The sequence below is a fragment of the Hypanus sabinus genome, chromosome 9 (genome assembly GCF_030144855.1).
Source record: "Hypanus sabinus isolate sHypSab1 chromosome 9, sHypSab1.hap1, whole genome shotgun sequence".
NCBI lineage: Eukaryota > Metazoa > Chordata > Chondrichthyes > Myliobatiformes > Dasyatidae > Hypanus > Hypanus sabinus.
The window spans coordinates 10,013,173-10,029,255 of record NC_082714.1 but is presented as its reverse complement, the minus strand read 5'-3'; the positions used below and the strand labels follow the sequence as shown (position 1 = coordinate 10,029,255).

At 38.2% G+C, this 16,083-nt stretch overlaps 1 protein-coding gene across 3 annotated transcripts in view; it reads left to right on the top strand.

Annotated features, from left to right (window-relative positions):
* Positions 1-13,618, top strand: part of prkar1b (protein kinase, cAMP-dependent, regulatory, type I, beta) — a 159,496-nt gene extending 145,878 nt beyond the window's left edge. For all 3 annotated transcript variants that reach the window (XM_059979029.1, XM_059979032.1, XM_059979031.1), the window contains 2 exons: positions 7,788-7,869; positions 12,264-13,618. In XM_059979029.1, coding sequence (XP_059835012.1) covers positions 7,788-7,869; positions 12,264-12,436 — 255 coding nt within the window. In that variant the 3' untranslated portion in view covers positions 12,437-13,618. The remainder of the gene's footprint in view (positions 1-7,787; positions 7,870-12,263) is intronic.
* The last annotated feature ends 2,465 nt before the right edge of the window (positions 13,619-16,083 follow it).

Genomic DNA, 16,083 nt, shown 5'->3' with positions numbered 1-16,083 from the left:
AGGAATTAAGAAGTTTTAGCAGAATGTACCTGGCTTCTGCTCTGCCTGGTATCTGAATCATTTTGGAAAGAGGTTCTTAAGTTGATATTGGCCCATTTTAAGAATGTACACAAGGTTTCCTGCATGTCAGGTAGCCTTCAGAGTAAGATTGTCAGCTCCAATTGTACAAATTTCTGGAAGTTTAATCACACAACTGATTTAAACTATCAATTAATCCGTTCTTATGACGTAACCTTCAGAATTTAGCCTTTTGTACACAAAAAGCAATTGAAGTATGAATCTTTTCCTCTGTTTGATGTTGCCATTTTATTCAACATGAATTACTAATAATTTTCCAAATGAGTGAATCTTTGTTTGGAAGCCATTGTAACCTTTTGGCTAACAATGTGTGGCCTTTAGTAGATTAGATGATTCAGTCACTGGTTCATTGTTTGTTATCTTTAGAGTTTTCCGTGTTGACCTGTCTATGTTTGATCTAACTTTATCTTTTCAATGTTTGATGCATTTTTAAAATAATTGTTTGGCATTTTCTAACTTGTTAAATGCGTAAACTTCCTCCACAATTTATTGACTCATTGGTATTGGTGAATACAAATGTTTCTATTTATGAAAGAGTAATATATATAAAAAAGCTTTATTTGTTACATGTACATTGGAACATAACAGTGAAAGGTGTCATTTGCATCAAAGGCCAACATAGTCCAAGGATGTGCTGGGGTCAGCCCACAAGTGTCGCTATGCTTCCGGTACCACCATTGCCCACACCTAACTCTAACTGGTACATCATTCTTGGAACGTGAGAGGAAGACAGAGCGCCCAGAGGAAATGCACACAGTCACTTGGAGAGTGTACAGACCCTTTAGACAGTACAGTAGTGGGAATTGAATCCCAATGTTCTGATCGCTAGTGCTGTAAAGCATTATACTAGCTGCTATGCAGCCATGCCACACTTTCTAAGTTTTTTTTAAGCACTTTACATTCTTTACCTGCTATTGCTAGTACAAAGCGTGAACTCTTGTTAAACCCTTGGACTACTTGCGGTACTTTTCAAAAAGCTAAACCCTACATCAACAAAGCTACTAAAATGCCTAGCTACAGAAAACTGATAAAATAATGATAAGGGCACTACATATTCCGTCCACTTGTAGACCACTCCTATATGCTCAGTCAAAGCCACTTAGAGGTTCTTAGGTGGATTCTAATGTGTGATAAAGTGTGGTTATACAGCCAGAACAAAATGAAAAGGAATAGTTTCTAAGACTGTATTTTGCCACCAGCAGCAAAGAGTGTGTAGCCAGCTACCTGGATCACAAAGTTGGGAGGAGGGGTGTGGTTGGACCAGTGCCAATGATTGCAGTAGCAAGAAGGGGTGAAATGAGTAGGTGTGAACAGCAGCACAAGTACTGAGAGCAGGAGGTGGCTGGTATAGTCAGCTATTCTAGGAAGTTGTAATATGGAAAATCAACAATATACATCATTACTAACTTACAGATGCTTACTCCAAGAGCTGACTAAAGTGCAGTTGCCTCAGTAACATGTTGATTGAAACTTTCTCTGATTATACCTTTGCATAATTGCTTTATTGTTCTCAACACCATTAAAAATGCACTTAAAATACAGTTTTAATTTTAGAAAATGAAACACTAATTCTGCTTGTTCTGTCTGCCTTTCTGTCTATCTTTCCCCGTTTGCACTTTATTTTCCTATGTTCTTTAATCTCTTTTTCCATACTTGTTAAATATTAACTGTCAAAATTCTTGCCAGTCTTTTACTGCTCTGCCTCACCTCTCAAATTTTTGATCCATATTTCTCGTTCATACTGAACTATTTTAAATGATTTGGTTTGCAGTTTGGGTTGCTAAAATGTGGCTGGCCGGAAAATTGTGGTTTGTAGAAATAAATATGTGTACTCACTGGTAATTTCTGCTATTCAGGCAATTAAACTTGTCTGCAGTTCAAAAGGATAAATCAAATGCAATTTTTTTTGGTTTAGGTTGTTTTCAAAACTTCATTTAATATCAGAGAGTGTATACAGTATACAACCTGAAATTCGTACTCTTCACAGACATCCACAAAACAAGAAACCCCATTGAATGAATGATAGCAACATCGAAAACCCCCTCCATCCACCCTTCGCAAAAGCATTAACCCCCCTCCCCCACTTGTGCCAGATGACCCCACACCTAACCCCCACCATGCAAGCAACAGCAAGAGCACCCAAAGAGGTATTGATCCAGAGTCCATCAAAACTACAGTCCATAATTCCGTACTTAGGTATCTCAGACAGGTGCTCTCTCTCCAGCGAGAAAGAGAGAGGTAATTTCTGTAACAAGAAGAGCGGAAACCAGCAACTCAGTGTTCCAGTGTTACAATCTTCCATGTTGCTTCTCCAAGTCCCCCATCTCGAAGACTGACAGGCTCTCACTCTCCATCAAAAGAGAGATAGCTTGAGTACAAGGGCCTTCTTCTGACAGCACCTGGTGATTATTAAACACACCGCCTGCTGTCACAGTGTTTCAGTCTCCCGCGACGCTTCAGTCACCAAAGTTGACGAGAAACCAGGTCAACCATGGGAGGCCGCTCCCCGAGGGCACATGTCTTCCAAGCCATTCCTGGAGATAGTGAAGTGCTAGGCCACACAGCCAGTCTGAAAACCCACCACTTGCAAAGGACCGGATATGAGAGTTGGGTGTAAGCACCATTGGGGTTTCAGTTCATAGCTTCTGGTTGAAATTTATTTGGTTAGCTTCTAATTAACATTAAATCTAAGACAATAGTTTTGAAAAGCAACTGATATAATCTGGCACCTGACTCAAATATTCTAAAGCAAACTGAGTAAATTCTAACCTTTTCTTAGTAGTATTCATTTATTTGACCTTATAATCCTTTGAACCAGTCACTGGTTTTGAAACTGGCTGTCAGAAAATAAACGTGAAGGAAGTATCTGCCCAAGGCAAGTTACACCGGTCTGTACTTGTTGTAAGAGTGTATTGGAAGGGGCTCTGTACTCAGCAGAGGAATGGGTGTGGGACTGCAGCACAACATTTGGACAATCATAGAACTGTTTTCTACACAAATACTAATTATGGTCATAATTTCATAGAGTGGAAGGAGGATGATACAGTAATTAGATAACAGTGATTATATTAAGAAATATCTACTGAAATCCTAAATAACTTGATTGCGTAATATTACCTATTTTTACTTAAGCCATGAAATAAGTGGTTGAGTCTTCTGACAGTGGTTCTTAGGCACTTTCTTGTCTGGACTGGGCCCCACTTGTTTATTCATTATAGACTTTTGTTTTTGTTTTCTGGGATGAGATTTTGCTCATCCTTTGTCTTCTTCGAAAACGTAGACAATGAGGTTGTTATTTTTTTCTGAATCTTGGAAGGGCCTCTTAATGATGAAGGAACTCAGCAGATAAGCCTGCATCTATCTAGAGTTGATGTTGTGTATTTAGTATTTCAGTAATATTGTAAATATATTTGATTAAGCATTCTTTGCATAATTTATTATGTGTTATATGTAAAAGTACATAAATGGCATACATCATTACACCACCATGTCATAAGCACGCTCCTCACTAAAGATCAAAGTAGACATAATATCTCCAGCTCCGTGTTTTTCTTTCAATTAATTTTTAATGTTTTGAAGATGCAAAACAGGTGTTTCAGGCCAAGAGCCTTCATCAAGACAGAAGTAGGATCCTGATAAAGGGTCTCTGCTGAAATATCAACTCTTTATTCCTTTCCATAGATACTGCTTGAGCTGTTGACAGTCCTTTACACTTCCGTTAACATGTGACCCATTTTCAGGCTTGCCTGTGGTAATGCTTCAAGCTTCCAAGGTGGGAGTAACTCCAGGCACAAGGATGGTGAGGAGTACAGCATCTCCTTGGGTATACTGAGTTAGAGGTGAGCAATAAAAGCAGGGAGATGATTGAACTGCACTGCCAGCAGGTCCCAATGTTTTACTGAGACAGCAAAATCTTTCCTATAAGAGTTCCAGGGCGTTTCCTGATCAACTTATCAGTGGTACTTTTAAAGGATGTTCAAAGTTCAAAACAAATTTATTATCAAAGTACATGTATGGCAATATATAACGACCCTGAGCTTCATTTTCTTGTCAGCATTCAGGGTTTTACTGAATTGTGTTAGCCACCATACACACTGGGAAACTTACAGTGCGGAGGCTAGAAACCCAGGCTGACCAAGACAAAAACATGTGCACTCAACAACTTGCGGCAGAGAAGAGTGCCTCCTGCGTGTAGGAAGCCCGACTGGTTCACCATGTGATCAATTGGCTGCTTGCCACATTCTTGCATCGATCTTCCCCTCCCTGCACATTCTTACTCTGGCTTCTTCCCCCTTCTTTTCCAGTCCCGATGAAGGGTCTCAGCCCGAATTGTTGACTCTGAATGTACATGTAAGCAAGTGACATCTTGGCCCTTTTCCATCGTCACTTCCATCAATGCTGCCTTACCTGCTGAATTCCTCCAATGTTTTGTGTGTGTTGCTTCAAATGTTTCTGTCACATTCTCTCACTGGCTCACTTATGTTAACCATTTATCTTTGTCTTATTAGATTAACAAAAAGTAATTTATTTCATAATCAGATGCATCACACAGGTCATCAAATTGTTCTTTGAGTGCAATGTCACTGCCTCTTATCCAGAGGTGAAGGCAAATAAGGGCATTCTAGAGGTGACTTAGTGTTAAATGGTATCCTGTAGACAATCATTCTGACCTTTCAGGGTGGGGAGGGACGGAAAAGAACTGAGCGAGTCAAGGCCGATTCTTGGCTTTCAGGAAGCAGCATAAGGCCACTTCAGATCTGACGTGTAAGAACATAAACTCTACATATCAGCACATAATCTGTCTCACTGTTTCACTGAACAAGGAGGAGTTTTATCCTTGGGTTTAAATAATGCAGACATTAACTGTTAATGCCACCTCCTCCTCCAGTCAGCAGCTGTTACTCAGAATAATTTTCCTAATAGAATTGGAAAGCAACTTTGAATCACAGATGAAAGAAGAGAATGAACTGACGAAATCAGTTAAAAAAGAAACGACTGCAAATGTTGCTAATCTGAAATTAAATCTGAGGATGCAGGATAGACACAAACGTGTCATTGTCTTTAAGAAAACTACTATGTGAGAACCCTTTGTAGCACTGGTAAAGTGACGTACGAGTCAGCCCTGTAAGAGGATTGAATGAAACGGGGAAGAGAACAAGCATTCTTCAAAGATGCATGATATTGAGTGAAGTAGTACCAAAATGTGGAAGTACTAGTAATGTAAAATAAATTTAAGTTTCAAAATTGTTTAATGCCATTTTGAGTACACAAGCGTAAAGGACAACATAATAATTGTTACTTTTAATTTGATGTAGCATGAGAAAAAACACAAAAAGGTAAAGAATACAATGATAAGAAACACAATAAATATAAATTCATAAAATAGCTTAATATACATATACTAATTGTATGTCCATAGGCACAAGACTGTGTCTGTGACAGAAAATGATATAGTTGTGGTGGGGTGGATTAATGAGTGGAGATGCTGATCAACCTTACTGCTTGGGAAAAGTAACCGTTTTTGAGTCTGGTCTTCAGACTGAGAAGATGTTGAAAATATGCTGTTTATTCACTATCAGAAAGGAAAGAATGTATTTTTTACTTGTGGGCCATTTGTTGAACCGTAAGACTACGTAACAGAACTTTGTCATCACGGAGTTGTACCTGGCCACCATTGGCCAAATACAAAGTGCTATTTTAAAAAATAGTGTTTTCTGAGGCCAATCTGAAGCAGTGTGGCAAAGCCATTTGTAGTCTATATAACTTAAAGCCAAGTAAGTTCCAGATAACCCTACCTAAGAAAATGAGAAAAAAAATTCAATAGTTGCCTTAAGCCAGGCTTGCTGGCTTAGACTGTCTACCCTGTCAAAAATTTTTAAATGTTTCTGAATATTGTTACCATTCAGAGCATTCTAAAAATTAACCAATGAAAAATTAGTTACAGCCTATTTTAATTCAAAGTTGAGAGCATTGCATATAGTTTTAAAAACAATTACCAGAAGGTTTCCTTGGACCCTCACAGATCCCAGTGATTGAAATGACCAGTTCTGACTGGTACAGGTTCAGTGGGGTGATTGCTGTAAGTTCACATTCTGCTGCTTGACTCCGCTGGGTCCAAGATGAAGCATAGTCAGAAAATTACTGGTAAAGTAGCCAACAAGTTGTAGATCTTACATTTGCGTGGGAATCTCCAGTGTAATGGCATGCACTTAGAGGAATATTTTCAGTTCTGCAAGAGTTGCCAACACTTCCTTGCAAGTCTCTGCCTGGTGAACTCAATGCAGACAGAAAAGCAAGATGGAACAGAAACAGAAAAATGACGTTGCTGTCAATTTTATAATAAAGCTTGTTATTTAGCATTAAGCAAAAACTGCATAATGGCAAAAATAGTGCACATTAATAGCTTCTGCAAGTTAAATTCTTCATATTTTATTTGAAAAGTTCTAATGACTTTGGTTATAAACTTAAAATTGTGGTTAGTTTTTTTTACCTACAAGTGGCAATTATTGAGATTGTGTTTGTGTATTATGTTAAGGAATGCGAGTCAAATAGATTTTCTTGTTTTTTTAAATATAATTTAATAATCAGTATCCTCTCATACAATGCTACATGTTCCTAATCAATAAGGAATCTATACATTAGATAAATTATTGCCTGAAGCAATGTTGGACAAAGTTGTTATAGGGTGGCATGGTAGCGTAGTGGTTAGCACAACACTGTTACGGAGCCAGCTATAAGATTAAGGATCTATTCATGTCGCTGTCTTTAAAGAGTTTATTATGTTCTTCCTATGACCGCGTGGGTTTCCTCCGGGTTCTCTGGTTTCTTCCACTATTCCAAAGATGTATGGTTAAAGTTAGTGAGTTGTGGGCACATCATGTTAGTGCCAGAAGTGTGGTGACTCTTGTGGTCTGCCCAGCACAATCCTCATTGATTTGATTTGACACAATTGATGCATTTCACTCTGTGTTTCAATATACATGTGACAAGTTGATCTTTAAAATTTCTAAAATTCAAAGAAGCCCAGGTACCGTGCTAGAAAGTGACAAGCTTTAAAAGATACTGAAAGTTTACTGAATTTCAAATCTCAAAAACATTGTTACAAGTTCTATACATATAAGTTTGGATCTTTCTGTTATATTACTTGTATGTATAAATGGAAAACTTTAGCCTATTAATCTGACAGCCAAAAATCCACAACATGGTAATTTGTATTCTTAAAAGGTTGAAATATGATTTGTAAATGTAATAATAAAAAGATTTTCTCTTTGCTACTGTATAAAGATTATTTATATTAAACACACAATGTTTGGTATCAAGTATTCAATTATCAGCACTTATATAGTGCCTCAATATAACAAAGCCCCCACAAAATTTGAGATGATTATTTAATAATAAACGATAAAATATCTTGTAATATGCTTGTTCTGTTGACTTGCATGTCAATATTTTATAATAATATTTGAATAAAAATTGAGGTGTAGACCATAATATTTTATAAATGGATGGATGGTCTGAACTTCATAATTATAGTTTGCTGTTGAAAATGGTATTTACCCACAAGCTGGAGTAAATATTTCAGACAAGTGGATGGTAGCCACTTTTGAATTTAAAGACCCAGCATCAAGTTTTATTCTTCAACTTGTTACTTCCTGCTAAAAAAACGTGCTTTGAAATTTCATTTACAGTTAATTAATTTTATTCTTTAGGGCACAGCTTCAGTCCTACAGCGCCGATCTGATAATGAGGAATACGTGGAGGTTGGAAGACTAGGACCTTCTGACTATTTTGGTGAGTATTTACTTTAAGTTTGTTTGCATAATTAAAATTAAGGGCTTGTTTGATTTCTTAATTATGTTAAATTGTTTAACTATAACTCATAAATGAATACTGAGAGTACATTTTATGCTTTCAAAGGCTCTGGGCAGTAACAATTCTTTGTCAAAATTGAAAAGGAATGCCGAATTGGGCACAAACTGGTTAACATGATGAGTATGCGATGAATTGAGTTTTAGCAGCTGTGGATTAAAAGCTCTTTATATGGCAATGAAACAACAATAAAAAAAATCTCTTTTTAAAAATAAAATGAACTTTCTGGCTTAACGTACAAAATATCCAGAATCTAAATTGTTAAATTATTAACTCAGACTAGATTTTGTTTGTACCCCTTGGAGTAATCCATATAATTTCCAGTATTATAAGATATTGGACTTGAAAATTCATAAATAAACAAACAGGATGAAGTTCAGCAGTGATCCACTTCAAAGAAATTACAGCAGCATTCACTATCACTTATTACATACTGTAAACTGTAGCATTGCAATGTGTTAAATTATTTAACTGACATCTGTAAGCTCTTATAGACACTGGTCTGTAGGCAAGCAGACACTGTTGTACAAAGCACTCTGGGGGAAAAAAAAACATTTCTGACATGCTTGTAAAACATGGAAAACTATAAAGTGATCAAATTTTGTTACCATTCAGTTAATGTTCAGGTTTGTATTTGCAAACATATCTTTGTAATCAAATCTTTCTGTGTTGGCCCTAATGATCAGAAAGGCTGGGTCTGTAGTCAAACTGGACACATTGGAGGTTGTGGTAGAACAAAGGACCCTATGGAAAATCCTGGTAATTCTGGACAATGTTTCTCACCCTCTGCATGGCACCTTGGCTGAACAGAGGAGCACTTTTAGTAATAGACTGAGACAACTGCGCTGCTCCAAAGAGTGCTATATGAGGTCATTCTTACCCCCAGCCGTTAGGCTCGATAATGAGTCAACCTATAGCTGGGGAAGTGATGACCCCCCCCCCCCCCACTTCCTGTTAGACTGTTCGTGGTAGCTTGTTCTTTATTCTTTCTACTTCTCTTCTAATAATTATATCTGTACAGTTGAAATGCTATTGTGACACTGCAATTTCTTTTGGGATCAATAAAGTATCTCGCTAAAGAGTAGTGGTTTGAAGTAGAAAGTGAGCTTTTCATCTCTCTTATGAATGTAAAATTGGACAATTTCAGAGATCAAAGTCCCAAGCCCAGAGGATGCCGATACTGATTTGGACACCTGAAATAGCTGTTGGAATTCATTCCTTAAACTTAAGAATTCCAGTGCCTCTTGTTGAGTCACTTTGAATGACGTGAAAAAGGATTGGGTCTAATGTATTTGAAATTCTTGCTACCAAAAATGGTTGCACTTCTAAACATATAACTCTCTAGCCAGAAGAAGCGGCAGTTTGCCCAGGTCAATGTTCTCATATTGTAGCTTGGGGTGTCAGAGTTCAGGGTTCAATTTTGGGGCCTTCTGTAAAAATTTGGTATATTGTTCCCATTAACATGTGGGTTTCCTCCAGGTGCTCCAGTTTCCTTCCACAGTCCATTTCTTACTGGTTAGTAGGTTAATTGGTCATAGTAAATTGTCCTGTGATTAGGCTACTGTTAAAAAAGGTGGGGTTGCTAGACGGGGTAGCTCATTGGGCCAAAAGGGCCTGTTCCACACTGTATCTCTGAATAAAAAAGAATATGCTTCTATTTCATGTGACCCATTATGCCTAAACCATCCCTTGGAGCAATAACGTCAATCCTAATTCTCACTTATTTTCCCCATTTTCATGTGCCTAATTTCCCCCATCCCACTCCCCTAAATAACCTACCGCTGACATGTCTTTGAGATTTGGAGGGAAATGGGAGCATCTGAGTGAAGTCCACAGGAGTGTGTAAACTCCATTCAAACACTAAACCCCTGAACCACCACCCAGTCTCTGCTCTCCTCACTGCTGCCGTTGGGAACAAGGTACGCACCAAGTTCACGGGTTATTTTCAAGGACTCTACAAGTTATGTTCTCAGTATTATTTATTATTTTTTTTCATATTTGCTTAATTTGTCTTTTACATATTGGTTGTTTGTCAATTTTTGTGTGGTTTTTCATTGAGTCTATTTATTTTTTGATCTGCTGTGAATGCCTGCAAGGAAATTAATCTCAGGATAGTATATGCTGACGTGCACATACTTTGAACCACACCTCCAGATTCAGGAAGAGTTATAACCCTTCAATCATCAGGCTCTTGCCCCATCACTGAATTGTGCCCACAACCAATGGACTCACTTTCAAGGACTCTTCATCACATGTTCTTGATATACATTGTTTGTTTATTTATTTATTTATTTATTATTATTATTCTTTTGTATTTGCACAGTTTTTTGTCATTTGCACATTGGTTGTTTGTTTGACCTGTTGGGTGTGGCCTGCCATTGATGCTATTGTGTTTCTTAAATTTACTGTGTATGCCCACAAGCAAATGGGATCTCAGAGTTGTATATGGTGATGTTTATGTACTTTGATAATATATTTACTTTGAATTTCAAACCAATAATTTTTTTTTGGACTTTGACGTGAATCTAGGGAAAGTTATTCTTAAAGGATGTCTACAGCAAAACACATTTATTCAAATGATAAGAGAAAACCCACGTCCATAGTCTGCCCCAGAAGCTTTAGGTGACTGTGGACGCCTGCAAAACCACAGATTCCACCAGGAGGCACTAAACTGTAACCAGGAACCAACCTGAAACCTTGCTCCTTTCCCCCTTTGAGCAGGTTTCAGAGGGAGTTATAACACGCTATATTAAGGTTAACTGATTTGGCACAGATTAGAGGAAGTAAGCCTGGCCATTATATTTACAAGGCTCAACATAAAATAAAACGGCATTTTAAATTCCTTCCAACGCTGCCAGGTAGTTTTCTCAGCTTGTTTTGAATTCCAGTTCCAGTTGCAATCTCTTGGGTAAATTTTAAGATGAAGATATTAAGCAAAGGAACACGTAAAGCTCTGTAGACCAAGCTAAACAGGTGCTGCCAACCTCTAAATGGCATTTTCTGGTTATCTATCCTACTGGAGGTCAATTCAGCTCTTTTTGTTAAGCTGAATTGACAGACTCTAAAGAGATTGGATGAATATTTGCACTTAATAATGTAATTTGTGATTAGTTGATCACTGAACATGCTGGAATTTGGGTGTTATGCACAATTTATTTCATATCCGTCCTTTAACCTGGAACTTTATATAATTCATTTTATATTTGTTTAGTGTTTTGTTGAATGTCACAACCTGACCAACACAGCACAACAAATTCTGGTTAATTGGGACACATCAGGATCAGTACATTTTGTTCCATTTAAGCAGCTGCCCCAATTAGCTGAAGAATCTGGAAATTGTTAATGTGTAGAAAAAAGACAAACTACTGAGAAACAAATTATGTATTTAAAAAAAATATAGAACAAATTAGGATACTACGAAAGCAACTAGAGTACTATATATTCTGGCACAGTAGTGTAGTGGTTAGCACAAAACTTCACAGTACCAGCGACCTGGGTTCAATTCCTTCCGCTGTCTATAAGGAGTTTACATTCTCCCTGTGACCGCGTAGGTTTCCTCTCACAAAGACATATCAGTTGGTAGGTTAATTGGTTATTGTAAGTTGTCCTGTGATCAGGCTAGCAATAAATCGGGGGAGTGCTGGGCAACGAGGCTCGAAGGGCCTATTCTGCACTGTATCTCAATAAAATAAAATAAAATAAAAATAAAAATCCATTAGTTCCTAATAGTTATTGATAGGGAAAGTCATCCAGTGTATGCTGCTGTGTTCTTTTCGTTGACTGTAAATGAAGAAAATTCAGCACAGATACATGGTGATGGTAGTAGACTGCTGTCATACAATGCATCCTTCAAATCTTCATTTTCATTATAACATTCAAGAAGATCATCAATACCTTCAAATTCTTCATAGTTCCTCACTTGTTGAAGTGGTGAAATAGTTTCATTTTCACCCCTAGCCGCTTTTGGCATCTCCAAGCCTGAATGTTCGAAACCGCAGTGAGCAAAACTATTCCAAATTGACTTGCTGCTTATTTCTTGGCAGCTGTTGCTGACAAAAATCACTGCAGAACACAAACACATGCAACTACCGCTATTTAAAAACTGCTCATTCTCAGCATGGTGTAGACTCTAATGGCCGCAGAAGTGCATGTGACTCACTCTAGTTAGAAACTGTTCAGCAACAGTCTCCTGTCCCCAAATAAACGAAGAAAATCCCAGCTAGTTGTCTGTTCTTTGTGCCAGATATTCGTCTTCATAAACAGAAACAGCTTGTACAATTTATGATATTGATTCTGACCACCTTCTTGATATTTAGGTGAAATTGCCCTTCTCCTGAATCGCCCACGAGCGGCAACTGTAGTTGCGCGCGGCCCACTGAAGTGTGTCAAGTTGGATCGTCCACGCTTCGAACGGGTGCTGGGTCCATGCTCCGAAATCCTCAAGCGGAATATTCAGCGATATAACAGTTTTATTTCTTTAACTGTTTGAAACTCTTGGATGGAGATTGCTGCCCTTGTGTTATTTTGTGCACTTGAACTTGATTTGTGTTGCAATAGCTTCATGCAAATAAATTGCATATTATTTGTTTTACGTAACATTTAGAAATAAACTTAACCAATTTTGAAAGGCCGTTAGACACAAGAAGGGCTTTCTGTGAATGAAAGCTCGAAAACTCATTGCATTTTGTAAGTGATATTTAATAATGGATTCCAGTTTATCGCTTAATCTGCTACAGTAAGACAATATACCATGTAAACTTGTAGGTGGCCAAGTTCATTGCTAGTTAAATGCATTTTTTTTCTATTTATAGCTGTTTCAAATGATGTTGCTCGTCAATTGCAGACATCGAATGATTTGAAATTCTGAATCTAAAAATCAATGGGTTATATAATATTTTATTCTTGACCACACAGGTGGCTTTGATCATAGGTGTAATGAACAAAAATGCTACACTGAGTGGCCTGTGTTAAATATTGCATTTATTTCGATCAACAAGAGGTACAGTGACACAGTTGCACGCTTTCAGAGTCAAATTAATGGAACATTCTTTAAATTTGTGAGCTTGTGTGCATATTCAAGCTTGTTTATTATTTAAACATGCATCCCTCTTTTAAACTTTGCCAGAAACCTTAGATTTGTCAGCGAGGACTTGAAAAGGTGCGGCAGGTATTTATTATTTGTGTGCACTGAAGTATAGTCATAAAGTGAGGGTTGGGGTCCTCGATCTGCCTTCCAATGCAGTCTAGGTGATCTTGCAGCCCTTCCCAAGGCCTTGTACACCAGGTTTTAATACAAAGAAACAGGTATCAGAATCTTACCGTTTTCGTGGTTTTAAAAGAAAATCCAAAACAAACTTCACAATGAAGGTTTATGATATTTTGTGTAGTCTTATTTACACTTTTAATTATATTTTTTTAAATTAGCTATTTTTATTTTATGAAGCTGTGGTCTGGTATTATAAAAACTTATTTAATTGCATTTTTTCTCATATGTAGTAAGCGGGTTTCACGATATTGCATTCAGTGCTAAGCTGCATTTCCAGACATTTGGCATGTCATTTAGTTTAAATAGTTATGATTCTCCAAATAATGTTATATTTTCTATCATTTATGTAATGTCTTTGCTTTCTCGTCAATAAAGCATCCTCTAATATGTTTCTCTATTTCTATTTTATTTAATTAAAGTAAGCACTATTACAATTAAAATAATTAAATCTTTAAAACCATATTTGACAAAGTTGCATAAATCCTTGTGGCTGTGTAGTCATTGCCACGTCTGATAGTGATAACATGGACTGAATATGTCATATAACATTACACAGATGGTGGACAGATGCTCAGGAGTGCAAGTGAGGGATAGCATTCTATATTTACCATAAAGTTTAGTGTTATTAACAGTTGTATATAAGCAACTTCCTGCACTTCAGTTCTAATCAAATGTCTCCCTGATGAAGAGGAGTCTGCATCAGGAGCACCAGAGATACAATCAACTTGATATATTGGAGGACCGCTTCATCATGCAGCTTCGCTCCATCCGCCACAAAATGGGAGCTTTCTCAGTGGCCACTCATTGAACAGCAAGCAGCCAAAATGATACCCCTGCCCATTCATCTCCCTCACCTTCTTTCAGGGCACCAAACAGTTCTTCCAGGTGAGGCACCACTTCACCTGCTGATCCTCTGGGTTTATCTCTTGTGCCTGGTGCACCTGATGAGGCGTCCTATATGACCCATCGTAAACTGGGGGACCGCTTTGTCAAGCACCTCCACTCCAACTCCCAAAAGTGGAATTTCCTGGTGGGCAAACATTTTTATTCCAGTTTGCATTCCTGTTCCGACACTAGTCCATGGCCTCCTCTTGTGCCACAATGAGGCCACCCTCAGGGTGGAGGAGCAACACCTTATATTCCGTCTTGGTAGTCTCCAACCTGATGGCATGAACATAAATTTCTCGAATCTCTGCTAATTGCCCCTCCATCTCCTTCACCATTCCCCATTTCCACTTCCCTCTCTCACCTTGTCAACTGACCTACCCATCATCTCCCTCTGGTGCTCTTCCACGACCTTCTGTCCTCTCCTGTCAGATTCCCTCTTCTCCAGCCCTTTATATCTTTCACCAATCGATTTCCCAGCTCTTTACTTCACACCCTCCCCCTCCTTATTTCACTTATCATCTTGTACTTCTTCTCCTCCCACCCACCCCCCCCCCACCTTCTTACTCTGTCTTCTCTCCAGTCCTGATGAAGGGTCTCGGCCCGAAACATCACTGTTTACTCTTTTCCATAGATGCTGCTGGACCTGCTGAGCTCCTCCAACATTTTGTCTGTGTTGCTTGGATTTCCAGAGTCTGCAGATTTTCTCTTGTTTGTGACCTTGTATTCTGTCTAGGTAGCCTCCAACCTGATGGCATGAATATCGATTACTCCTTCTGATAAAACAATATTACCTTCGCGCTCCCCTCTTCTATTCACTACTCTCGCTTCTTGCGTCTTCCTCCCTGCCTATCACCTCCCCCGGGTCCCCTCCTCATTCCCTTCTATGGTCCGCTCTCTTCTCCGATTCCTTCATCTCCAGCACTTTAGCCCTCCTACCCATCTGGCTTTACCTATCACCTTCTAGTTATACTCTTCCCCTTGCCCCCTATGAATTCTGGCATCTTTCCCCTTTCCTTCTCAGTCCTGATAAAGGGTCTCAGCCCGAAATGTCAACTGTTTATTCCTCTCCATAGATGTTGCCTGACCTGCTGAGTTCCACCCGCATTTTATGTATTTTGCTCTGCTATGGATTCCATGTCTGCAGAATCTCTTGTGTTTATGGATGGGAATAATGTTTTAAAACCAACTTATTCCATTAATAATGTACTGTATATATTTTATAATTCGTTTCAGCATTAGAAAACTTGAGTAAGCATGAAAAACACACACAAAACGCAGCAAATCTCTTACTATCTTTCCTTTCAGTTAGTCCTGACGAAGGATCTCGGCCCAAAACATCAACAGTGCTTCTCCCTATAGATGCTGCCTGGCCTGCTGTGTTTCACCAGCATTTTGTGTGTGTTGCTTGAATTTCCAGCATCTGCAGATTTCCTCATGTAAACATGAAAAATACTGATATTGAAGAATAAACCCAAATATGTTAAACTTGCTACATTAACCAGTTACACTGGGCATTCCCTCTAAAGATGCAAGGAAATCAGCCTTGAACACTAATGTGTCAACCAACTTTGTAAGAAACACTTTTTAGAAATGCAAAAATGCTTTATGCATGCAGGTGAGAAGTTATCAAACCCCAAATATTTCCTTTGTTCTCGCTTGCCGAGGTTGAATGTGAAACAAAAACATCCTTTAGTGTAAAATTCCTCCCCTGCAGTGGACCTCCTGTTACGTTGAATCCATTGCATGAGCACGGTGCTTAAGAGCAGAAAATGCTGCTGCTTCAGTTGGTTCAGTGTACTGAACATTATTTTCTTTTTCCTTTTACAAATTCCTGTAAAGTGATCTATAAGAATTGTATGCTAAGATTAATAGTTAATTGAATGGCTTACAGATCTGAGGTACAAATACTGTAAGGTGCATTATTCTGCCTTGGGTCCAGTGAAATCAGATCTGTTACTCCGTTAAAATTGTGTACATAATTT